This window comes from Theobroma umbraticum, unplaced genomic scaffold (genome assembly GCF_002168275.2).
Source record: "Theobroma umbraticum cultivar Fairchild unplaced genomic scaffold, ASM216827v3 scaffold_95.0, whole genome shotgun sequence".
In the NCBI taxonomy this organism is placed as follows: Eukaryota; Viridiplantae; Streptophyta; class Magnoliopsida; order Malvales; family Malvaceae; genus Theobroma; species Theobroma umbraticum.
In genome coordinates, this window is record NW_018397257.1 from 1,681,275 (window position 1) to 1,707,570 (window position 26,296).

The 26,296-nt window shown below is 33.4% G+C and overlaps 1 protein-coding gene across 1 annotated transcript; it reads right to left on the minus strand.

Annotated features, from left to right (window-relative positions):
* Nucleotides 1–732: 732 nt before the first annotated feature.
* LOC110412278 (uncharacterized) lies at nucleotides 733–1,550 on the minus strand. The gene is made up of 2 exons (XM_021422806.1): nucleotides 1,430–1,550; nucleotides 733–1,172 (listed from the first exon to the last, which is right to left on the minus strand). The coding sequence occupies exons 1-2, from the start codon at nucleotides 1,548–1,550 to the stop codon at nucleotides 733–735; spliced, it is 561 nt and encodes a 186-aa protein (XP_021278481.1).
* Nucleotides 1,551–26,296: the final 24,746 nt, after the last annotated feature.

Below are 26,296 nucleotides of genomic sequence, written 5' to 3' on the forward strand. Positions count from 1 at the left end.
CAAGCTTAACAAAAGTGTAGAAGTAAGGTAGGCTTTAATTATATGAAAACTGGTCTCACAAGCATCAGACCAATTAAACTTGACTCTTTTCTAAGTCAGTCTTGTCAAAAGGGATGCAATCTTAGAAAAATCTTACACAAACCATGTGTAATACCCGACTAAGCCTAAAAAACTTCTAACTTCAGTCACAAACATCGGCCTTGGCCAATTCTCCACAGCTTCCACCTTACTAGGATCCATTTGCACCCCTTGTTCAAACACAACGTGTCTCAAGAAACTAACTTTACTTAGCCAAAACTCACATTTCAAAAACTTAGCATATAACTTATGCTACTTTAGTGTCGGTAGCATGATTCTTAGATGTTGTGCATGTTCTTTCGTGCTCTTAGAGTACATTAATATGTTTTTTATGAATACGACCACAAATTTATCCAAATACACTCGAAATATTATTAAATCCATAAACATTGCAAGTGCATTAATGAGTCACTGATGTCCATAATGTGTGTGAAATGTTGTCTTAGATACCTCACATTCTCTTATTCTCAATAGGTGATATCCCGAGTGTAAGTCAATCTTAGACAAGCGCACGACACCTTCTAACTGATCAAACAAATGATTAATCCTAGGGAGTGGATAATTTCTTTATTGTGACGTTATTCAATTGTCGATATATGTACATAGTTGAAAGCTACTACAATTCTTCTTTTCCATGAATAGCACTAAAGCTTCCTAAGCTGAGACATTAGGATAAATAAAACCCTTATCCAATAAGTCCTCAAGTTGCCTCTTAAGCTCTCTTAACTTAACTTGTGCCATTTGATAAAGAGGTATGAAAATTGGCTGCGTACCCAGAATTAAATCTATACAAAATTCAATCTCTCTCTTGGAAGGCAATTCAAGCAATTCATCAAAAAATACATCCAGATACTCACCCACTACTGATACGGCTTCCACACTCTTTTCTCCCATTGAATCATCTCTTGCCATCACTAGGTACCTTTGGCCTTTTTGCCTTGGCATCGGTCTGATAGCTACATCCGACACAACTTCCACAGACATTGGGCTACCATGCTCATATATCACAAATGAGGATTCCCATAGAAATTTAAACTTCACCAATTTGCTGTAACAATCTACCTTGGCAAAACAGAACGTTAACCAGTCCATGCCTAAAATCACATCAAAATCCAAAGTTAACAAAAACACCAAATCTACTAACGTATCCTTGTCCCTTATGTAGATGACACAAGACTTATATACATACTCTGCCACAAAGTTCTCTTCCAAGGGAGTGGTCACAATCAAAGGTTCTTTCATGTTTTTACAAAATTGGTTTAATTTTGGCACAAATTACAAAGACATAAAAAAATGGGTCGATTTGGGGTCAAATAGAACTAATGCTCCGGTACCACATATAGAAGTGTACCTATGGCCACTTCATTGAAAGTTTGAACATCTTGCGGTGTCAAAGCAAATACACATGTTTGACCTCCACTTTCATTACCTAATTGTGTTGATCTATCACGAGATGATGGGGCCACACCCATGCTTTTGTCACCTTTGCAATTCCTCCCAGTTTATGCCATTCTAGGTGGGGTAGTCTCCACTTGTGTCACATAACTATGGTCACCCTTAACTAACTGCTTATGCATTAGGCAATCTCTTATTAAATGTTTGATTTGACCACATCTGAAACACAATCCCACTGCCCTATGGTACAGTCCACCATGTGCCTTACCAGAATAATTACATAAAACAACCTTTTGTCTAGGCCCAGATTAGATGCTCTACTAGAATGTTGTAGTCTAGATGGTGGGCTAAATGAATCACTGTTTCCTTATGGCTTGTGGATAGGAGTAGTCCCTTTACAACTTTGATGGCGTATAAATGTGGGACTCTTACTTAGGCTACAATCTTTTCAACCCTGATGGCTTTGTCTTTGAGCTTTTCGACCATTATCTCCTTCCATATATGGCATCCACCATTGCTACATATAAGACAAACCTCTAAGTGGCTAAAACTCTAAACAACAACTCAATTAATCCCTAAATGAATCTCTTGATCCTTTCTATTTAGTTAGAACTAAATGGGGAGCATATCTTGATAGTTAAGTGAAACAGACATCATACTCTATCACTGTCATATCTAAAGTCTATCTCAAAGTCTGAAACTCTTACACCTTTGCATCTTTCACACTTTTAAGTAAGAAGCGATCCAAAAAAGCTTAGACAAATTCCTCCCAAGTTATCGGAGATGACCCTGGTGGCTTACTTCTCTTAAGTGTGATAAACTAGATTTTGGCCACATCTTTTAGTCTAAAACCAACCAATTCCACTAACTGATGTGTGGAAAATCCCAAAGCTGAACAAATGCATTCCATGTCTTCCAAAAATCTTATAAATATCCCTCTGCATTTGATCTAGTAAATGATTAGGGCTTTAACTTCATAAAATCTGCCAAAGTAACCTTAATATCCTTTCTCTAGTGTTCTCACTAAGGCACATATTTCAGATTTTGTGAATTAGAATCAACCCATTTTTTAGATAATTCCTCACATCTATTACGGAACTTAGGAAATTCATGAGCCAAACTTTGCAACCCTATTGCCAAATCCTCTATGGTGACACCTCCTCTTGTAGAGTAGTCACCCCCGATTCCCACATTCCACTCATTAGTATACATATGGCTTGGTTCCACATTTCAAGTGCGTCTTGTCACCCTATTCTGACCATGGCTTCTTGACGTGGACACTCGTGGTGGTTCCATAGGCTTATTCGGGTTATCTTGCTCTCCGTTGGCCTTGAAGGTAACTCTTATCATAGGTGTCATCCTATACCAAGACAAAACAAAACCATGTTCATAATCAAAATTCCAAAATCCAAAAGGTAGGCTTACCAAAACTTTGGTAATTCATGCAGCCTCCTATTCATAATTAGTGCTGCAATCACCAACTATGAACAAAACTCTACACTAATCCCCAACACTTCACTAACAGACATAATTTTACCTATGACTCTATCCCCTAGACACTCTGATACCAACTTTGTCATGACCTGAACCTGAAGGTCATGACCGATGAACGAGACTAGTAAGCAAGCCTACTAGACCCGAGCAAGCCTCAGAGTTCATATTCAAACATACATAGGCCAAGGGATTCAATCATCAAATATTCATAATAAATTCAAAGAAAAACATACCTGGCTTAATTTCCATGCAAATATTAACAAGGTCATGCATTAGCCATCTAAACAGGTTCATAGATATTAACCCTTAGTACACAATAAAACATGACACTCAATGCCTACCCACATTATCCACAGCAGAAGCCTTTAACTGACTTAGTGGAGTGACCAAAAGAGAGAACTTAGCAGGTGCCAAAATCAGTCTGTTATTGGATGAACTTTACGACAAAGCTCTATGGCCTATTTATCTACACATAGTATGCAAATGAGTGAGCACTGTAATACTCAGTGAGTGGTGTAGATAAATAAAATCTTATATATATTAAACACATACACGAAATATATGCACTGTTCATGTATCTAAATGCTCTAGCAAACATCTCCGAATATAAAACATATCATTGTCCCTAACATCTCCAATGTGAGGGCATATCATCATCCTCAATGCCACCAATAATCATCACAAATATTGCTAGGATTACCCTTGAAGCCATTCAAAGTTATTCAAATCATTCTCCATGACACACTCTAGTTGCTAGAGTATCACATCAGAATCACATCACATTTATCTAAGCCTCTCTATGGCTATCTCACATCATATACATATCAAATCAATGAGTGGTCATCCTTTGGACATAGTCAGATCAAGCTTGGTGGCCAACCGGCAGAGAATCAAATCACTCTCAAGGCAAAGTCGTTGGTAGAGAAATAGATCATGCAAGTGCCGAAGCAACTGATGGAGAATATATCACTCACAGTGCCTGAGCAGTTAATAGAAAATAGATGATTGACTGGAGAAATCTCTCGTCGTCAGTATCTCTTGGAGTAATCTCAATGGATGGCATTAAAGTAGTGCAAATGGGAATCACAAGCGAGATTAGTGCCATCGTCCCTGTTTACCACCATCCTTGCAAGTACACACAGTCACAAGGGGACAAAAATCCACTTAGCCATAAATCAAATCAACATCTAGAATTCATCCCTCGGATGGAAACACAAATCCACAAATAAGACCATTATGCCTTTATCATTCACAATTTTGTTATCAAACGTCAATTCATATTTATCGAGGTTCAATTGTTTTTAAGCGTGGTTAGGTTGTAAAAGACTCTAAGTCTCCAAGGCATCATTCAATTAAATCATTTCAGCATATCATTCACCTAAGATAATCTACTCTTAGGTGTTCATTACAGCATATAGACGTCTTAGTCTAGGCACACACAGCATAGGCCGCCCATGTGGCTCACATCATAGCACATAATCACACACAGTTCACATATATACATATACACATATATTGTTCTCTAGCCTAGGTTCATTCGTCTAGGCGCACATATTTCATTCTAACAAATATACACATATATTTATCGTGCGTCATGCATTAAATGTATTTTATTTAAACTCACTCACAATGATAAATTGGAGGCATTTCCAACCAAGCTTAGATCCTTAGCCTTTAATCGTCGTCTATCTTGCCAATGAGTTAAGTTTGTTTCCCCCTTCAAACACGTCAAAACATCGAAATGCTAATTATTCATGACTTTTGAAAAATGCCAACTTTTGCATAATTAACCAAATCTTAGCAATCCATGTATTTAAGCTCAAATCCTTCATTATTGAGCTAAACCATACCTTGGAGGTCAGATTGCATGCATCTTAGCTCCCAAATTCCTCAATTCAAGCCAAAAGGGAAAATTACCAAATCTGGAGAAAAGTCCAATTTAAAATTATTAACATATTAAATTGAAAAATAATTAGTAAAAAAATTAAATCTTACCTCTAAGATGGTTTCTCAAGTTCTAACTAGCTTTAAATCACTTCAAAAATCTATTTAGGGCCTTTGGGTTTTGCGTTTTCAGAGAGAGAAAAGAAGATAAAAAGCTTAGAGAAAGGGTTGGGCAAAATGACCTTAAATCCCTTTTTACTTTTGCCTTTCATCTATGATGTATTGATACATTTTGGCAATGTATCGATATATGTACCCTAATTTTGAATGAATGTATTGATACAGTGGGGCAATGTATCGATACATTTTAGGCTGAATGCTCCCTACCCAACATGTATTAATAAATGTGAGAAATGTATCAATACTTTTTCCTTTGGCTACTCTTGCTACAAATGTATCGATACATTTGGATAATGTGTCAATACACGTTCATCTTTGACTAAATCTATCGATACATTCTTAAATGTATTGATAGAACCTAGGGCCTTTGCTGTTCATCCTGCCATGATTGCATCAATATATTATGGTTTGTATAGATATTTTCACCCTTGTAGGCTATTTTAAGTTTCCCCAAAACTCTAAAAATCCTAATTTAACACTCTAATATAATTCCTAGTTGATATTACACCTTAAATTATTCACTTAGCTCAATACCACACACATAAATTCATAAACATAACATCAAACTTAGATTGAAACTTTGAATTATGGGATTATTACATATTTCCTCAAAGTTTTGCCTAAGTGCCAATATGTACACTCTTAAACATTAGGCATACATGTAACAACTTCTTCCCCTGATTGTTACAGGCATTCGGGACTTGCGAGTAAACTCGTCAAATCCCGAACAAGCCTTAATTGAGATTTTGGACACTTTAAAATCAACTTGCAATATTAATGCTATCGTTTACTTAAACCAAATCAACACAATATTTAAAACGTATCATCTAAATACCAATAACCAAGTTTTATAACTCTAAAGTAATTTTCAATAACACAAGTGATAGTTATTACACAACCTCAAATTTTAGCAAATATAATTTTGATAGACCATTCGACACAACACGACCTCTATGCAGTGGAGCGACTAGGAGTGGAAGTCTAAGACATGCCATTACCTATGTTGCAGCAAGTCTTGATGTGCTAAGCAATGCACCTGAGCTAATTATTTATCTACAAAAGGGAAATAAGGGGGTAAGTCTCACAGACTTAGTGATCATCGGCTTTGTGAGTATGGCGTAGATGGAAAACAAGTTAGAGGCAGAAGATTTGAATATCAAAAACATTAGAACATATAAACCATTTAAAACTAAATGGGACATTTGTGCCTTATGTATGAAACCAAGGATTTTTATGCAAGAAGTCATTTAACCATCATTGTCTCAAAACCAAAGTGAGTGAAAGATTTCTATTGTCAAAATTATTTAACATATTTACTAAAATCAAATAAGTATAATCACGCACACTCCTATGAAATCAAATATTGTCAAAGCTTTTACACAAGCTCATAAATCATCCCATCACCAAGGTATTAAACATAATGTCATTAATTCATGATCAATATAAAAGGCACTGAAAGCTTTTAATCAAATAGATGAGCTATGAAAAACTAGTATTTCTCACCATGCGAAAGAAATCATATTTGAAAACTCAAATAGATATCACTCTCGAATGGGTAATCATAAATATCAACCCGTGGACCCGCTTCGACGTAATAACCATTCAGGAGCACCACTCCACCGAATTTTCACATGCCATGGCAGTCTCGACAATGTTGGCTGACATAGGAGAAATCAAGCGGTCATAACAGTGAATATCATTTGTGGCCTAGCTGCATAAAACAACCCGTGACCTTGCCATGTATATCACAGACCAAGGCCCCAACTATGTCTAACAACCCGTTGGTGACCCAAAGTTTCTCTAGCTAGAGCTCACTTGTGCACATGAGTCACACTTAACCGAAGTGACAATCGGCCTACTCTCAAATCTTTCAATTTGATAAAACCACTTAAAAGCCAAAACGGGTTTTCAAAGGATCATTTCAAATCATTTTCAAAATACTAATCATGGTAGCATAATAAAACCCCTTTTCATAACACTTTGCAATGTAAAACCTTTTGCATGAGGTTTAGATGTCAAATCAACATGGTGAGTATGAAATTCATTCATGAAATCACATCGCACAATCAATAAGGCATATTTTGACATAAATTGTATTGAAAAGGTTGTTCCCTAATTTTAAAATCCTACTCACCTTACAATAACGGGACGCTACGTTGCTATTGACTCAAGTGCGTATCTAGCTAATTTTACTTGCCATAACTCGTTACCTCCTCTGGCACGCCACTTCGACAAACATTTCCTAAAAGCAAATTAAACTCAATATGCTTAATCATACACATATATGGGTAGCAGCTTGATTAATGATTCCTTAACCAAATTCCATATTTTTCATCAACCTTGACCACAAGCATTTTAACAAGCATTTCACATACTATCAACTGTTTGTAACCAATGCAACACAATTTAGACATATTGCATGCTCACCTTTTGGTTTTTGCTAGAGTCCCACATATGATTCACAATTTCCTCCCATCCATGGTCATCATTGCCGCCACAGACATAAACAATTAACACACATCTCATTTCTCTTGTTTACTTGTGATTTCAAGACCAAAATACTTACCAATTGTATATCTAGCTCAAAATCACCATGCATTTTGAGATCCACCTACATGCATGCATCTATTTCTTCCAATTCATGGAAAACCTTTGCTGCCACAACATTTTCACGCAATTACCAACTCATATCCTCAAGTAATTTATAACCAAAATCAAAGTTTTACTTACCTTCCTTAGCTTGGAACCACTAGATCGAGCTTTCCTTATCCTCTCAAAGCTCCAACCATGGCATGCAAGAGAAAACCTTTCATTTTTTCTCCTAACTTCCATAAAATCGAGCCTCCTCCAAGCCCTTTTCACTCAACTCTTTCTCTCATCTAGGGTGGAAGCCTCACAAGGCTATTTTCCTTCCATCTCTCTTCCAAATGGCGGATATCTCATGGAACTCACTTGTTTTCTTCACATTTTTCTTCTAAAAGTTGAGCCTTTCCTTGCATGTTTCTTTTCTTCTTTTTTCTCTCTTCTTCCCAGGTGGTGGACAAAATAAGAAAAAAATGAGCCTCCATCCCATTTTTCTTTGTTATGGGTGGATTGCCCAAGGAAATGGCACCATTTCCTTTCATTTCATTTCCTCTCCTTTAATGTCCACTTGCCATTCCCTCATCCGGCCACTTTATCACCCAATATTGTTTCATGCATATTTTCTTTACCAATAGCCTTTGCCATCCCATGAACTAATAAGGCTTCATGCATTTTTTCCACTTTTGAATCTTATTTGACCTCCTTCAAAACCAATAACATTTCATGCAATTAAATTATTCTTTCTTTTTCTTTCAAATCACGTTACCATTCCTACTTTATTTACCATTGGCTATCTTTCAAATACTTTATTCTTTTTCTTTTAGTCAACTATCACATGGTGGGGTCCTACATGTTTCTACTAACTTCCTCCTTTTTGCATGCAATAATGTGTATGTAGTAGTAACTTTCACATGAATATCTCATATTCTTCATAATCTAACTTTTCTTGGTTAGGAAATTCCCCTTTTTAACTTCACCTATTTAAATGGCAAATGAGTCTCCAAACTTTTCCTTATTTACCATGTGACCCTCTGAACTTTTCATCCTTCACAATTTGGTCCTTCCAACTCTTCTTAAATTTTAATTTTCTTTTATTGTCCTTCCCTGACACGTGTGCAAACAAAATATAATATTTATACTATGTCAAGGTGTCACCATAATATTTAAATATATACTTACTCACTCTAGCTTTATTTAATAAAGGCACGCGAGTCCCACTAATATCATTTTTCTTCAAAATCCTATCTTACTTCTTCTCCGCCACTTAGATTAGTCTTATAATCCTCCTTCATGACTAATTTCAATAACAGTTAAAATATTAATATTTTAATATTATTTTACTAATAAAATATTATTTTATTTTAAAATTCTCCACTTGGATCCTTGGGACCCTAAATGTCTCACTTTTTCTCGATTCGCTTCTCGTGTCCAAAATATTTTATTCCAAATTATTCCATTCACCTTCCAATACTCTTAAATACTTTAATTAACTTCAATTGGTATCCAATAAGCTCTATTAGCCGCCATATCCAAGTACGAGGTTTTACAATAAATATCATATCATCAAAGTCCTCAAGACTCCATATATCTCATAAATCATTCTTAGTTTATATAAAAAATTAAGGGTGTTACAATAATATTCAAATAAAATATCATCCATAGAAATTTAGCTATGAATCTAAGTCAAAGAAAACAAGAGAACTACAAAAGTAGAGAAAGAAACTAATGATTGAAACTTTTGATCTTGCATCTTTAAATCTCTTTTGCTTTCTTTCTTTGTTCTCGGTTCCAATTCTTCAAAATAATTACTTATCGTCCTCCTTATAACCCTCTAAAAAAGGCCCTTTAAATAGGCTCAAAATAACCTAATTTCCAAAATCCCCATAACATACTTATTTTTGGAAAATAGCTTTAGTGCCACAGCTCTTATTTTAAAAGCTACAACCTTCAAATGTTTTATGTTAAAATCTGGCCTAAAAGTCTTTTCATCGCCAAGGCTCTCATTTTGAAAGCTGTGGCTCTCAAGGGTTCTGCCTTAATTTTGCTTTCCTAATGTAATGCTTCCACTAAAACAAGGGTTTTTACCACTTCCCAATCAAAATTGGACAATATGATAGACATCAAAGTTGTAGCCCTTCTTTTGACTTCCCAATGGTTTAAGAATCACATAATTTGGACTTCTATAGCTCAAGTTATAGTCAAAATACTGTAACATATATGAATGAAACCATTACCATACTTGTATGAATTTTCATCAAATGAGCCTTTTTCATCAAATTTCCTACAAAAGCAATTAAAGAAATCAACAATAACTACTCTTAAAGTAATTTAGAATAAAATAACATAAAATTAAACTACAATAACTTAAATCAAACTAATGAACATGTAATCTAACTTAACTATGAAAAACACCTAAATTACATAAATCTAAATCTAAAATCTCAAAGGCCTTGTTACTTAAGCCCCCAAAACATGTCAAAATAACTTTATATAGTAAAGTTATCACACCTCCAAACTTAAGATTTTCCTAGTCCTTGAGCAAAACATAAAATAAAATGCAATTACCTAAACAAAGAAAATACTTAACTAAAAATCAATTGCACCAATTCAATAATCACCTTTTATATCCTCAAAAAAATTAATCCATATTCTCAACTCTAAGCAACACACACATATTATTGAAGTTCATGTTTCAATTCAAATGCAAGCTTATCGTCAAGTGGATTTCCATGTGTGTGTGCAATCTTTTCACCTAGAACATTGTACAATTCAAATAAGTTTATATGCATGCAAAATTCAAATTAGTATTAGAGTTTCATAAGATTGCTTTTCATCTTTCTCTCCACTAATGTAGACTACTACTAAGTTAAGAATCAATAGGACTTTAATTAGCTTGTAATGAATGGCTAGGCTTAAGGTAGGATATGGAATAATATGTCCCTAAACACATAAGCATTCTAGGACCTGTTTAGAGCTTTATTTTCCTTCACCTAGTATGCCTCTTTTTTTATCAAATTTTTCTTGTGTTCAACATTTCAATCTTTTTCTTTTTCTTTCTTTTCTTTTTTCTTTTTCTCAATTTCACACCCGCAAACTTATTTCTTTTATTGGATAGTGATTATACTTTTGAACTTTTTATTGTTTTTGATCCTGATTGCTTCTTTCATTATTTAGCTCATAATACATCTTACATTGACTTATGCACTTAGGAATGAGGGGTGAAAAAAATTGAAAATATTAATGTAAGGGTCTAGGCTAAAAATTAAGTATTTAAACAAAGAAATGGGTTATATTAAGCTCATAAAGGGTAAACTAAGGATAAATATATAACAAGGTGATTTGAAAGGCTCAATTTGTCCAATGATGGCCAAAATCATTTTCTTAACTATGTATAGCCTAGCATTTACGCTCAAGAGATAATCAAACAAATTCTAGAGCTCAATACATAATTCAAAATTCCATATTCACAGAAAACTTCTCTAAATATGTATAATAAATCTAAGCAAAAAGCTTAGTGCTTAAATTGAGTAGAAATCTCATCTTAACAATGATGGTTAGCATAAGAATTTACATAATACTCATACAATATGCGCATGTTTCAAAGAATCAAGATAAGAATATAACTAGGTTCTTATCATTGGATAGGTAAATTAAAAGAAATTGGCACAATTAAATCTAGCTTAAGTTTTTAAAACATGTATAAAATTAAAAAAAAATTAACTAAAATAAACTAACGTAAAAATATCACAAAAACTAATAATAGTAAAACCTTCCCCCATACTTAAATTGCACATTATCCTCAGCATGAGAAGCTAAAAAGAATAAGGAAAATAAACTCCCCTATCAATGGTGATGGTGCATTGAAAACTCAAATTTTCTTTCTCCCCATTTTCATGCTTTCCAAACTTGCATATTCAACAAAACAATCTACGGAGAAGTTATAACTACTTGTTTAAATAGAAAAGTGAAAACAAGCTAAAATAAAAACTAAATCTAAAAGGGTAAAGCTTGGGTTACCTCTTAAGAAACACTTCTTTATGGTTATTAGCTTGACTATGATACCTTTTTTTACTTCTTCATCATAGTAATAATGCTTAAGGCTTTGTTTCTTTACCTGGAATGCTTGGTAACTGTACTAAAAATCTCAATGAACCCATAAGGAAAAACTTTTACCATTTTAAAAGTTTTCCACTAAAATGGTTGAAATTGCCATGGTAAAAGATAGATGAGTGAACTAAAGAGTGCTACTTGTTGTCCAACCTCAAATCAAGAACACCGTAAAGTGGTGGATTATGCATTATAACATTACGTAGTTTTGAGACGTGGTGATGGTGGCTTTAACTTAAGAGTTGGTAATTGCTTACTTGTATGAGTAGGATTACCTTTACCTTCATCAGTTAAGTTAACTTTATAGCAATGATTTATGGATAAAAGAGAATTAGTTGCATTGAAAATAGAAAATTCAACTACCTCCTCTTTAACTCTAAACATTATTCTACCTTCCTTTACATTGATAAGTGTGCCTGTAATGGCCAAGAATAGATGCCTTAGTATGATTGGAATCTCTTGATCCTCCTCCATCTCAAGAATAAGAAAATCCACTAGATTGTATAATTTTCCTACTTTAATCAAGACATCCTCTATGATCCCAAAGGGTTGCCTTATTGTCCTGTTTGCTAGTTGCAATTTGACTATAGTAGGTTGAATCTCCTTCAATCCAAGTTTCTTAGCAACAAACAAAGGAATAATTGAGACATTAGCACTCAAATCACTTAAAGCTTTGGAAAAATTAAATTAACCAATTGAGTAAAGGATAAAGAAACTCCTTGGGTCCTCAAGCTTTTGTGGAAGCTTGTTTTGGATTATCACGTTTCATTCCTCAGTGAGTGTAACAGTCTCAAAATCTTCCAATTTTCTCTTTTTCATCAATAAGTCCTTTAGAAACTTCATATATGACAGCATTTGCTCTAAAGCTTTTGCAAAATGAATGTTGATGTGAAGCTTTTTAAATACCTCAAGAAACTTTTAGAAATGCCTATCAAGCTGTTGTTTCTTAAAGCATTGAGGAAAGGGTGGTGGTGATAGGCTTGTCTTTTCTTCCTTCTCTTGAATTTGTTTGTTAGTTGTCTCAAACCTTGTTTCATTCTCAGCAAGCTTATCTTGAAGTCTAGCTTGCCTAATACTATTTTTAACCTCTTTTTCGATCCTCAAGGTGATTGCTAAAACTTTTTCCTTACTTGCTCTACTAGGATTCACCTCTGTATCACTAAGTAGTGTTCTTTGAGCTCTGATGTTTAATAAGTTGGCAAATTGACCAACTTGAGTCTTGAGATTTCAAAATGATGATGCTTGACTTTAAATAAAAGATGCTTGATTTTTGATAGTGTTATCATTTTGTGTCATGTACTACCTCAACAAATCCTCTATAGTTGGCTTCTTATCTGGGATAAGCGCTATTGCTTGCTGTTGGAAACATAAAGAAGCATTTGACCTTGAAGATGAAGATGATCCTTAATTATTGGCCTAAATAAAGTTTGGATAGTTCCTCTACCCTAGGTTGTAAGTGTTGGAGTAAGGGTTATTCTGCTATCTATTCCCCATAAATTGCATTGTTTTTATCATACTTGGACACTAATGGCTTGCATGATCATCTCCACAACACTCACAAACTATAAAAGGACTTTGAATGAAGTTAATACCAAAAGATTCAAGTGTCCTAGTTAAAACTGCTACCTATGTAGATAGTGCCGAAATGGCATCTACATCATGAACTCCAGCTACTCTTCTATGCATTGATCATTTTGTTGGCCATTGGTAGTTGTTTGCAACCATCTCCTTCAATAAATCATTTTCCTCGTCAATTGGTTTAGCCATTAAAGATCCTTTCTCATTGGCATCAATGGTGGTTCGAACATGACCACTCAAACCATTGTAGAATGTCTACACCTGAAGACACTTTAGGAGTTGTGATGAGGACAACGTTGAAGTAAATCTTTGTATCTTTCCCAAGCATCATTCAACGAGTCAGACTCTAACTGCATGAATGATATGCTATCATTCCTCATTTTCACTATCTTGGCCAGAAAAAAGAACTTAATAAGGAACTTTTGAGCAAGATCATCCCATGTTGTTGTTGATTTAGTAGTGAATGCATTTAGCCACACTTTAGCTTTATGCCTCAATGAAAAAAGGAAAAGCTTCAAGTGAAATGTATCATTTGTGACATCATTGTGTTTAAAGGCATCACATATCTCTAAGAAGTTTGAAATATGGGCATTTGGATCATCATTTGGAAGTCCCCAAACTTGGATTAAAGTTTGAATTATGGTGATGAAAGCCCATTGATTTTGAAATTATTGGCTTAAATAGCCGACTTTCAAATGCTCAATAGAATCCCTTGCACCAAGGGAACAACATAATCTCTTAAGCAATGATTTTCGATAACTATTCACTTTTCCATTTGCCGCTTACCCTATTAATTAGCCATTATATTTGTTTGAGCAAAACTGTGTTGATTTTCTCATTAAAGTTTTCAGAATGTTCTCTTAATCTCTAGATCAAATGGTATAATCTTTAAGCTTTTTGCTTTTTCTCATACAATGATGAAACGAACCCACAAAACAAAGAAGAAAAACTTAAATTAAGACAAGTCTGTTGAATTTTAATATTAGCAAATAAATAGGAAAATAAATCCCTGCCACTGGCATCAAAAACTTGTTGATTTTTCACCCAAATGCACTTAATTGCAAATAAGGAATATTGTAATGAAGTAGAGAAATTGTTCCCATAAAGATTTGTTCCCAAATCTTCACTAACTGCTAAAATTATGACAAATTAAACTTATTCAAGTAATTAAAATTTCTAAAAAATTAATTAAAACTAAATTAATGCAAACACTAAATTAACTAATAGAAATTAATTTTTTTTAAAGAGGCAATAGACAAAAACCTAGGATTATGGGTTCATTCAACCCTTCATTTGATACCAACTTCTATTATTATTTACCTTCTTAGGTGGTTTTACTAACCTAGAATCCAAAGCTACGCACAAGTCTTTGTCAAGATTCTTGCACAAATACCTAATATAATTAGGTCACTAAATGTTAGTAAGAATCAATTAAATAAGGTTCATTAAGCTAGTGTTCTACTTTGGTTCTGTATGGCAATTGGCGTATATTTACCTAAATCATGAATCAGATCACCTAAATGATGCAAACATACACTATTCAAATCTTAGTCCAATCTAAAATATCTCTATTGAGTCTCAATTATATTCATAAATCAGTTAATTGTTGATCAGGTAATTAAAAGCATTAAGAATAGATTTGAATAAACAAAACTATACCCATTCATGATAAATAAAAGAGAAACTAATATTCAAACTACATGTTGAAATCCACCATAATCATAAAAAAGCAAATTAGTTCATGATATTCAAATAGAACGTCATGCTAAGAGATTTAGCCATGAATCTAAGTTAAAGAAAATAAGAGAAACACAAAAGTAGAGGAAGAAACTAATGATTGATGCCTTTTATCTTAAATCTCTCTTACTTTCTAGTTTTGTTCTTAGATCCAATTCTTCAGAATAGTTGCTTGCCATCCTTCTTAAGAATCCTCTGAAAAAGGTCTTTTAAATAGGCTTAAAATAACCTAATTTTCAAAATCCCCATAACATTCTTATTTTTGGAAAATGTCTTCAATGCTGCGGCTCTTATTTCAATGGTTTCGTCTTGACTTTGTTCTCCTGATGCAATACTTCCACTTCAACAAGGATTTTGACAACCTTCCAATCAGAACTAGGGAAACTAACAAGCATCAAAGCTGTAGCCCTTCCTCTTTGTTTTCTAGTGGTTCAATAATCACATCATTTAGACTTTTGTAGTTCAAGTTATCCTCAAAAAACTGTAACATGTATGAATAAAGCCATCACCATACTTAAACGAATTTTCATCAAATGAGCATTTTTCACCAAATTTCCTACAAAAGTAATAAAAGATATTAGCAATAACTACTCTTAAAGTAATCTAAAACAAAATAACATAAAATTAAACTATAATAACTTAAATTAAACTAATCAACATGTAATTTAACTTAATTATGAAAAACAACTAAATTACTCAAATCCAAACCTAAAATCTCAAAGACCTAGCTACTTATGTGCCTAAAAAGTGTCAAAATAACTCTATATAGTAGAGTTATCACCTAGGCACCATGGTGCCCTATTTTCGATGGCGGCATTATGGTGTTCCTCTCTTATACTGTCTCTATTACATTAGTTCATCTTGTGATGCAATTTTCCCTTCTTCCAGGCCAACTAGGCAATGGTCCAATGGTTGTAGTCTTATCTTTTCGCTTTCCAATGGTCCAAGATTTGCATCATTTGGACTTCTAGATTGAAAGATATACTCAAAATACTGGGAAATGTGAAAGAGAAACATTGATCATACTTGCACGATTCACACAAAATAAGGTCATTTCATCAATTCTCCTACAAAAACTATCAAATGGATCAGCAACAACTAAACTTAAAGTAATTTAAGTCAATTTAATATAAAATTAAACTAAAACAATCTAAACTAAACTAATCAACATGCAGTTGAACTTAACTAGGAAAAATAACTAAAATACTTAAATTTGAACCTAAAATCTAAAAGACTTAGCTACTTATACCCCTAAGCTATATCAAAATAACTTTATATAATAGAGTCACTAGTTGTATAAAGGTATGGACGGACCCATGAAGTCAATGCCCTACACATCAAGAATCTCCACTTCAAGGATGTTGTTGAGAGGCATCTCTTGTCTCATTGATTTCTTACCCACTCTTTGACACCTATTACATTGTAAAACAAAATAGTGAGCATCTTTAAATCACATAGGCTAATACAAACTTGATTATAGAACTTTAGCCATAGTTTTGTCTCCTTCAAAGTGTCCTCCATAATCTGAAGAATGGAAATGCTGAAGTACGCTTTGGATTTTTTCCTTTGGGACACATCTTTTAAAAATTTGGCCTTTGTAATGCTTAAACAAGAAAGGCTTATTCCAAAAGTAAAATTTAGCCTCATGCAAAAATTTCTTTCTTTGATGAGAATTTAAATTAAGAGGAAAAATATTACTAACTGGATAATTTACAAAATCAGCATTCCAAGGAAATGATTTCTTACCAACTTGAAGAAGTTGTTCATTTGAAAGGGTCTCCTTAATTGAGGTTGAGTCTCCAATTTGAGCTTCATTCTCAAATCTTGATAGGTTGTTCGCCACTTGATTCTTTGTTCTTTTTCTGTTGTGAATCTCTAAATCAAACTCTTGTATCAAAAAAATTCATCTTATCGATCTTGGCTTAGCACCCTTTTTGGCAATCAAATATTGGATTGTTGAATGATTTGTGTAGACTATCACATTTATCCCAACTAGATAGGAGCCAAATTTGTCAAAAGCAAAAACTACAGTCGAAAGCTTTTTTTTTGTTGTTGTGTAATTTTTTTGTACCTCATTCAAGGTCTTGCTAGCATAATAAATTGAATGAAAGATTTTATCTTTCCTTTGTCCCAAAACAACATCCACCGCATAATCACTTCTATCAAACATGAGCTCAAAAGGATATGTCCAATCTAAACATATGATGATTGGTGTAAAAATCAATCTTTTCTTCAATTCATCAAATGCAACAAGGCAAGCTTTATTAAATTTAAATGGCACTTTTTTTAATAATAGATTACAAAGAAGTTTTGAAATCTTTGAAAAATCCTTGATGAATCTCATATAAAATCCAGCATGGCCAAGAAAACTTCTAATACCTTTGACATTTGTTGGAGGTGGAAGCTTTTCCATTGTCTTAATTTTTGCCTTGTCTACCTCAACACCTTTATTAAAAATTTTGTGCCTAAGAACTATGCCTTTTTGCACCATGAAGTGGCATATTTCCCAATTCAATGCCAAATTTGTTTTTTTCACATCTCTTGAGTACTCTAGCAAACTTCATGAAACAATTATCAAAAGTATTTCCAAAAATAGAAAAATCATCCATAAATACTTCCAAACATTATGGCCATCATGCATCTTTGAAAAGTGGTAAAGGCATTACATAATCCAAATGGCATTTTTCTAAATGCAAAGGTACCATAAAGATATGTAAAAGTAGTCTTCTTTTGATCTTCAAAGTAATGTCAATTTGATTTTATCCAAAATAACCATCCAAGAAGAAATAATATTCCTTAGTAGTCAATCCATCCAACATTTGATCAATGAATGGTTGAGGGAAGTGATCCTTTCTAGTAGTTTTGTTAAGCTTGCGATAACCCATGTAAACTCTCTTGCTAATCACTATTCTTGTAGCAATTAGTTCATTGTTGTCACTAAAGACCACAGTGATTCCCCATTTCTTTGATATACATTGGATTGGACTTACCCAAGTGCTATAAAAAAATTGGATAAATAATTCCAACATCTAACCATTTAATGATTACTTTATTAACCATTTCTTTCATGACAAGATTGAGTCTTCTTGATGTTCAATTGTGGCCTTGTGGTTGTCTTTAAGAAAAATTTTATGCATACATATGGAAGGGCTAATTCTCTTAATATTTGCAATGGTCCATCCTACAGCCTTCTCGAACTCTCTCTAAGTGTCCTTTGAAGCTTGTCTTCCTACATTTTAGTGAGAGAAGCAAAAATAATAAGTGGAAGAATATAAGAGTTTCCAAGAAAAGCATTAAAGAAACTAGCATTAAAGAAACTGAAACATCTAAAGACTTAAATTAATGATTAAATTTAAATCTTGAGTAAAAATCTAACAAATTTGAATATCTAAGAAACTCAGCATCCTTATCAAAATTAGCAAATGAACATGCTTGAAGTGGTTCATCGACATATTCTTCTTAAAGTACCTAATTTGTTAGACTACTTACCACAATCACAGAAAAACATTATTCAAATTCCATTGGAAATTTTAAAGATCTATAAATATTAAATGTTACCTATTGATCTTGAACTTTCAGTTGAAACACACCTGTTTCAACATCAATTAGAGCTCTAGCTGTTGCCAAGAAAGGTCTTCCAAAGATGATGGGAATTTGCCTATCTTCTTCCATGCCAAGAATCACAAAATCAACTGAAGATGTAAATTTATCTACCCTGATAAAAACATCTTCAATAATTCCCTTTAGGCAAACATAGGAAAGATCAACCAATTGTAGTCTAACAAAAGTGGGTTTGCATTCCCCCAGACTAAGTTTCTCAAAGATTGATAAAGGCATCAAATTGTTGCTTGCACCCAAGTCACTTAATGCTTGAGCAAAAATTAAATTACCAATAGTGTGAAGGATTGTGAAACTACCAAGATCCTTGAGTTTTGGTGGTAATTTATTTTAAAGGATTGCACTACATTCTTTTGTAAGAGAAATAGTTTCATACTCACCCAATTTTCTCTTCTTGGAAAGGATGTCTTTTAAGGACTTAACATAGCTTGGCATTAGTTACAAAGCTTCAACGTAAGGGATATTTATGTATAGTTTCTTAAAGACATTGAGAAATTTCTAAAATTGCTTATCAAGTTTTTGCTTTTGCAACCTTTGTGGGAAGCATAGTAGAGGATAATTTGCTTGAAACTTCAATTGATTTTCAACTTTCCCACCATCTTTCTTTTCAGCTTCAACCTCTTTCTCAACAATTACCTCTTCGTCATCAACATTCTCTTTTACAGATCCAATTGATTTTTCACTTACCCCTGTAACTTCTTTTCCACTTCTTAGAGTGGTGCCTTGCATTGTTCCTTACCTTTAAGATTGGCTTGAGTATCACTTGGCAAGGTACCTTGGGATCTATTATTGATGGAGCTAGAAAGTTGTCCCACTTAAATCTCAAGATTGCAAAATAATGCCGTTTGATTCTGAATAATGGCATCATTTTTGCTATGAATTGCATGAAAAGATTTTCTAAGGTAAGTTTCTTTTAAAGGACAAGAGGTCTAGCTTGTTGTGGAAAGCCATGAAGGTTGTTTAGTCTTGGATTTGAAGGTCCTAGGTTATTATTCCATGAGAAGTTTGGATGGTTCCTTCAACTAGGATATTAAGTGTTGGAATATGGGTTATTCTGTTGCCTATTGAAGTTCTAAACAAAGTAAAGTGATTCAGTATTAGATGTACATTGATCACTTGAATGGCTATCTCCACACACATCACAAGTTCAACATGGAAAGGGGCCAAAATCATGTTGAGGGCAAAGTATTGCAACAAAGCCTATATGAGTAATGTAAAGCTTTGAGCACCACGATCATGAAGAGGTCACTGTTGCAATGTCCCAATTGAGAACAATGCTTTAAAGGCCTCCAACATTTTTTATGCCATGGCCACCATCAGCTAGCACCACTATGCTGAAGACAAAATGTAAAAAAAAATAAAAGAAGGTTTAAAAGGAGGAAAAGACTTCTTGTGCACTTAGAGTTCTATTTTGACATAATCATGAGCTTATTTAAGCAATCCTTCAAAGAACATTTTAGGAGAAATTAAGCTAGGTTTCTTTGAAGAAAAAGAGCATTGAGGTTAGCAAGGAAGCAAGGAAAGCAAGGAAGATTATGGATCAGAACTGTGATAAATATTTAGGTTCTTTTTTTTCTTGTTGTCTTTATACTTTCTTGATTAGTTTTGATGGTTAGAGTTCTTTCTTGGATGATGTTTATATACATTATGTTGAACCAAGTTTTTAATTTAGAATCACGATTGAACCCAATGCATAATCTAAATTTTTAATATTCTTTCTTGCTTATAATTGATAGTGTTTGAATTGTTTAATGCATCTAATTGCTTGGCCACTAATTAGATTGATTTGGAAACCTAAATGGAATTAGAAGAGGAAGTTTAGAGTAAGCCTTGGATGCAATAGTATATGTTCAATATCAATTGCATGAGATGATTAATTTGATTCACGTGTAAGGTAGGAATACAGTTCCATGTCATATGTAGCTATAATTAGAGTCTAAGCTTAATGAGTCTTTCTTGATTTCAATTTGCATAGGAATATAATAAATTGGCTAAGCAAGATATATTTATAAGAACATCGAAAGAGACTTAAAAATAAACTAGAACTTTAGGTTAACATCTCAAGCCTATCTAGTAAGTAAAGAGAGAGTAAAAGAGATTAAGATGAAACATTGAGGGGATATTGTGGTTATAGACTGTTGATTAATTGATTCTAGTTATTATTGCTGCAGTTGTTGTTTTTAGTTTTAGTTTAATTTTAGTTTTCTTTAATTTTCAATATCTTTAATTTTGATTGTTTGAATAAGATTAAGTTGTTTTTATTTTAATACTAGCAAGAATAGCAGTATAATTCTCTATGGAAACGAGCTTTATTTTCATTGTATTACTTGTTTATGATACGTGCACTTGCATGCTATAATCAATTACAAGTGTTTGGCACTGTTGCTAAGGAATTATTTCTTAATTTTTCTATTTTTGTTAATATTAATACTAAGCAATTTAATCTTCAAATTTTGTTTTTGTTTTCAATAACTTTTTGGTCATTGTATTGTATGCAAAGAGGTAGAAATTTAGAAGTTGTTCCTTTTTATCCAGAAATTGAAAAGACTTTTTGAAAACTCAAGAAGGAAAATTTGCAAGCTTTTACTCATTCTGATACAATGGCTAATCAGGAAGAAAATGAGTCCTTGTGAGAATATGTTGTACCTCTTGTTCAAAGCCTTCATTCTAGAATTTGCAAACTTGCCATCCAAGCCAATAATTTTAAAATCAAGCCAGCAATCATTCAGATGATTTAGACTTTTGTTCAATTTGGGGGATTGTCAAATGATGATCCTACTGCATATATTATGAATTTCCTACAAATTTGAAAAACTTTCAAAAATAATGGTGTATCCAATAATGCCATTAGATTGAGGCTTTTCCCGTTTTCACTTAGAGATAAGGCAAACAATTGGTTAAATTCGCTTCTAGTTGGTTCAATTAATACATGGGATGATTTAGCGTAGAAATTCTTAGCATAATTCTTTACACTTGCTAAGACAACAAAGATACGTAATGACATCACCTCTTTTGTGCAACTTGATTCTAAAACACCAAATAAGGCTTGGGAGAGGTATTTGTATTTACAAAGGAGATGTCCTTATCATGGGTTACCTAAATGGTTACAAGTTTAGACTTTTTATAATGGTTTGCTAGGACTAATTAGAACCACAATTGATGTAGTAACTAGAGGTGCACTTATGAGTAAATCCATTAATAAGGCTTATAATTTGCTGAAAGAGATGACTTCAAATGATTATAATGGCCATTTGAGAGATTGGGGGTAAGAAAAATTGCTAGTATCCACGAGCTAGATGCAATTAATGCTTTGACTACACAATTGGCTTTTCTTTCCAAGAAAATTGATAGTTTGAGTGTTAATCCAGTTCAGAGCCTATTTTGTGATTTGTGATTTATGTGAGGAAAGGCATTCTAGTGACCACTATCCCATTTACACTGAAACAGCCCATTATGTTGGAAATATGCTGCCGCAAAATAATCCTTATTCCAACACATATAATTCGGGGATAGAAGAATCATCCTAAATTTTCTTGGAACAACAACCAAGCATCTTCATGAACTCTTAAGCCAAATTTTCCTCTGAGATTTCCACCACAATCTTGAGCTTCTATGCTAAAGATAAGCCAACAATGGAAGAAATGTTCACACAATACTTAGCAAAAAATGAAACTATCATTTAAAGTCAATCTGCATTAATCTAAAGTCAGGTGGCATCACCTTAAAACCTTGAGACATAAGTGGGTCAACTTGCCAAGGCCATCAATAATAGACCTAAGGGTATTTTACCTAGTAACACTGAACCTAATCCAAAAAAAAAAGGTAAGGAGCATTACAATGCAATCACACTCAGAAGTGGGAAAAAGGTAAGTGGTAGTCAAGTGTAATCTGAATAGTTAGGCAAGCCTACAGAAAAAAGAAGTTGAAATTGTTGTTGAAAAAGAAATTATGGTTAAAAATTCTTGTTAAAAAGCTAAAATTTAAAAACCACAATTAAAATCGTCGCAACTGTAACGACCTGTTCCTCGATCATTACCAGCATCTGAGTTCTATGGGGGAACTCGTCAAGTCCGAAACAAGCTTTAATTGAAACTTTGTTAATACATTATATTTATTCCACCGATCTATGTAATTGCTTTGAACCATATAACTCTTTGTAATATACTTAAAACGAAAAGTTGGACAAATCGACTAAACTTTTATTCCACATTATTGTATAAATACATTAAAATTTATAATCTCCAAATGTACATTTGCATTAACACTAATGTCTATTTAAAAAACAAAATACACTATGAATGACTCGACCTCTAGAAGTAGAGCGACTCGGAATAAAGTGCTATAAGATGCCTTTACTTATGCACAGTGGAGAATATGTGCTGGTGAATGCATGCTACGCCAATCACTTATCTGCAAAAGCAGAGATAAGGGGATGAGTCTCACAAACTCAATAATCATCAGTTCCGTGAATAGGGCGTAGATGGGAAATAAGCTTAAAGCAAAAATTTTTGAATAATAAAACTAGAGTCTAAAATGATAACCTTATAAAACCAAATAACAAAAACGTTATTTGTGCTCTGTAAAAATAATGCTATGAAAATCAGAGTGCAATACTTTCCTTGGCAAACAATGCTGAAATCAAAGCATAGTAAAATAGATGTCAATTGTCAAAATCATTTACTTCCTTCATAAATACAAATGGCCGTCTAAAAACACGCATGCTCCTAAACGATGTGGCATGTAAAAATAACTTAGTACATCCACATACATCAATTCATGATCAACATATAAAGCATTGAAAGCTTTCAATTGAAAAAGGGAAGCTACAGAAAAACAATATCTTTCCACCATGCGAAAGAGTATGAATCTAAAAACTCTCGAGACTCTTGAGTAGGTAATCATAGATAATCAACCCATGGACCTTCTTCCACATAATAACATCCAGAAAGTCCCATTTCACTTAATTCCCACAACCATGGCAGTCTCGACGATGTTGGCCGACATTGGAGAAATCATGTGGTCACAACCATGTATATCAACTCGTGGTCTAGCCATGTATAACAACCAGTGGCCTTGCCACACATAATCACAAACCATGGCCAAGTCAAGTCTAACAGCCTGTTGGCTACCCAAAAGGTTCTTTAGCTAAAGCCCATTTGTGCACAAGGGTCACACTATCTCGATGTGACATTCGACCTACTCTCGATGCTCTCGGTTTGTTAAAACCATTTTCAAAACCAAATCAAGGTTTTCAAGAGTTTTCTTTAAATCATTTGAAAACAAGGTGAGGCAACTTTTTAAAGTTGTTTTTCACATTAAAATGCATGGTGGAAACATTTGCATTAAGTTCAGACTAAAATCGACTCACAAGAATTTGCATTTAAGCCATTTATCAAGTGCAATTAACTATGCACATCACATAAAGATACAATGCATGATTTGGATGCAAAACATTGGAAAAGGGCTTGTTTCCTAGTTTCTAAAACATTTTACATATATCATATATATATATATATATAGTATACACAAAACACCTTCAAACGCAATTTGCATTCATAAATGCCTATTGTTTCTACCAGCTTATGCTTTTCACAAAAGCAGTGTATGAATCATTCCAAACCATATACTCAAATCACTTATCATTTTTCAGCAACTCATACTTTCCACAAATGCATTGAATAATATTATACATATACTTTGATATAGTATAGAATCTTTTAAAATTGACATCCCGTACTCACCTTTCTTGGCGAGATATTACTTTACCAAATTAAAATCTATATGTCCTCAATTCATCAAGATGACTTGTCGATCATCTGTTTTCTGAATTATGTCTTGGGCAAATATCTTTCACTTAGTCCTAGCAACAATCAGTTCCAAAATACTTTTGGTAACATTACAATTCATTTGTCTTACATTTGCTACCCATGTTTGCTTAAAGGGTTTATATCCTATTCCATTCTTTTTCTCATTCAAACATTAATCATCATTTTAATAACTCAAATCATGCTAAAATCACCATTCTTTCTCAATTAGCCTTTTGATATTCATATGTATATTTACGTATTTTTACTAAAGGAATTCATATCCTTTACATGTATAATTTTCTATATTACATGTACCGGTAACTTATTTATAACATTAAGTGCCCATTTCAACCTTTCCAAGCAACATTCATCATAATCCATCTTATATTGTCATAGCATTAACCACATATATGGCAGTAGCAATCAATCCAATTTCACTCAATTATTTCTAAGCTTGCATGCATAATTCGTCTATTTAACTTTCAATGCTTTGTTTCCCAATCTTCCATCAATATAATTCATCCTTATTTCTTCCAAACAACATAGCAAACAACTTTAACATTTTTAACTAGCTCATGCATTTTTAAATTCTCCAATAATCATGCTTCGTTGCAATGTGTCTTTCAAACTTTCAATCAACACAACAATAGCCATTTTCTCAAAATCTTTTGACCATACTTTAAGCATTATACGTTTTTACCTTTAAGGTTACGTAAGCCTCGCATGCACTCCAATATTCTTCCAAGTTTCAATCACCAAGCTACCAACATTATTCACAAACTATTTGCTTAACAATTCTACCAACCGTAGGCCTTAAAACACAATACTATGCTTACCTTTTCTCTTTCAATTGAATCCATCATGCATCTAGGAGTTCAATGGCTTGTATGTCACTAAATCCTTTCCAATCAAGCTTTTCTTTGCCTTGTTTCTTTCGAAACTTTGGAACCAAACTTTCCTCTTTCCTCAAGCTCTACGGTTCCTCTCTTGCATGTTGAAGATTCTTGTTTAGGTCATGAAATGCTAAACTCAACAAAGAAGAGCAAGAAACCCACAGCTTCTTTGAATCCTCACAAACTTGAGCCTTCCCCACTTTCTTTCTTTCTTCCACTCTTTGCTTTTCTCCTCAGGTGAAACCTTGTAAGACTAATTTCCTCTTCTTTTCCTTTTTAAAATTTTACTATTTATTTGGCTACCCACTTAGCCAATCAAATTGCATGCACACATTTGCCTTTTTATTCTATTTGACCACCTTGCCAACCTATAAGATTTCATACATCCAATTTCCATCTCTTTTAATTGATTAAATATCTACTTCCATTATTCATCCATTCTTTAATCTATCTTCATGCATTCTTAATGTATTTCCATTTCATCCACCTTACTTATATCCAATAGCCTTTCATGCATTCTCCCACATTATTTCTCATTTGGCCTCCCATTTAGCCAATAACATGACATGCATATATATTTCCTTTCTTTTAGTCCAACATTGCCACCAAGTGTCCTCCATGCAAAAATTCTCTATGCTTTCTTCAATTAGTAAAATCACATGCCTATTTCACCTTGTGCATTTGTCTCTTTTCTTTTTATTTGTCACATGAAAAGGTCCCACATGTTCCCCACTACAAGAACATCCTTACATGCATATCTTTGCATGTAATAGTATTTGGTTCATGCATATTTCATCCTCCCACATAATCTAATTTTTCTTGGTTAGTTAATTTACAATTAATTTAAAATGATGAAATTGCAAATAAGTCCTTAAATTTCTTCTTATTTACCATTTGACCTTTCAAACTTTTCATTTTTTTAATTAGGTCCACCCATCATTC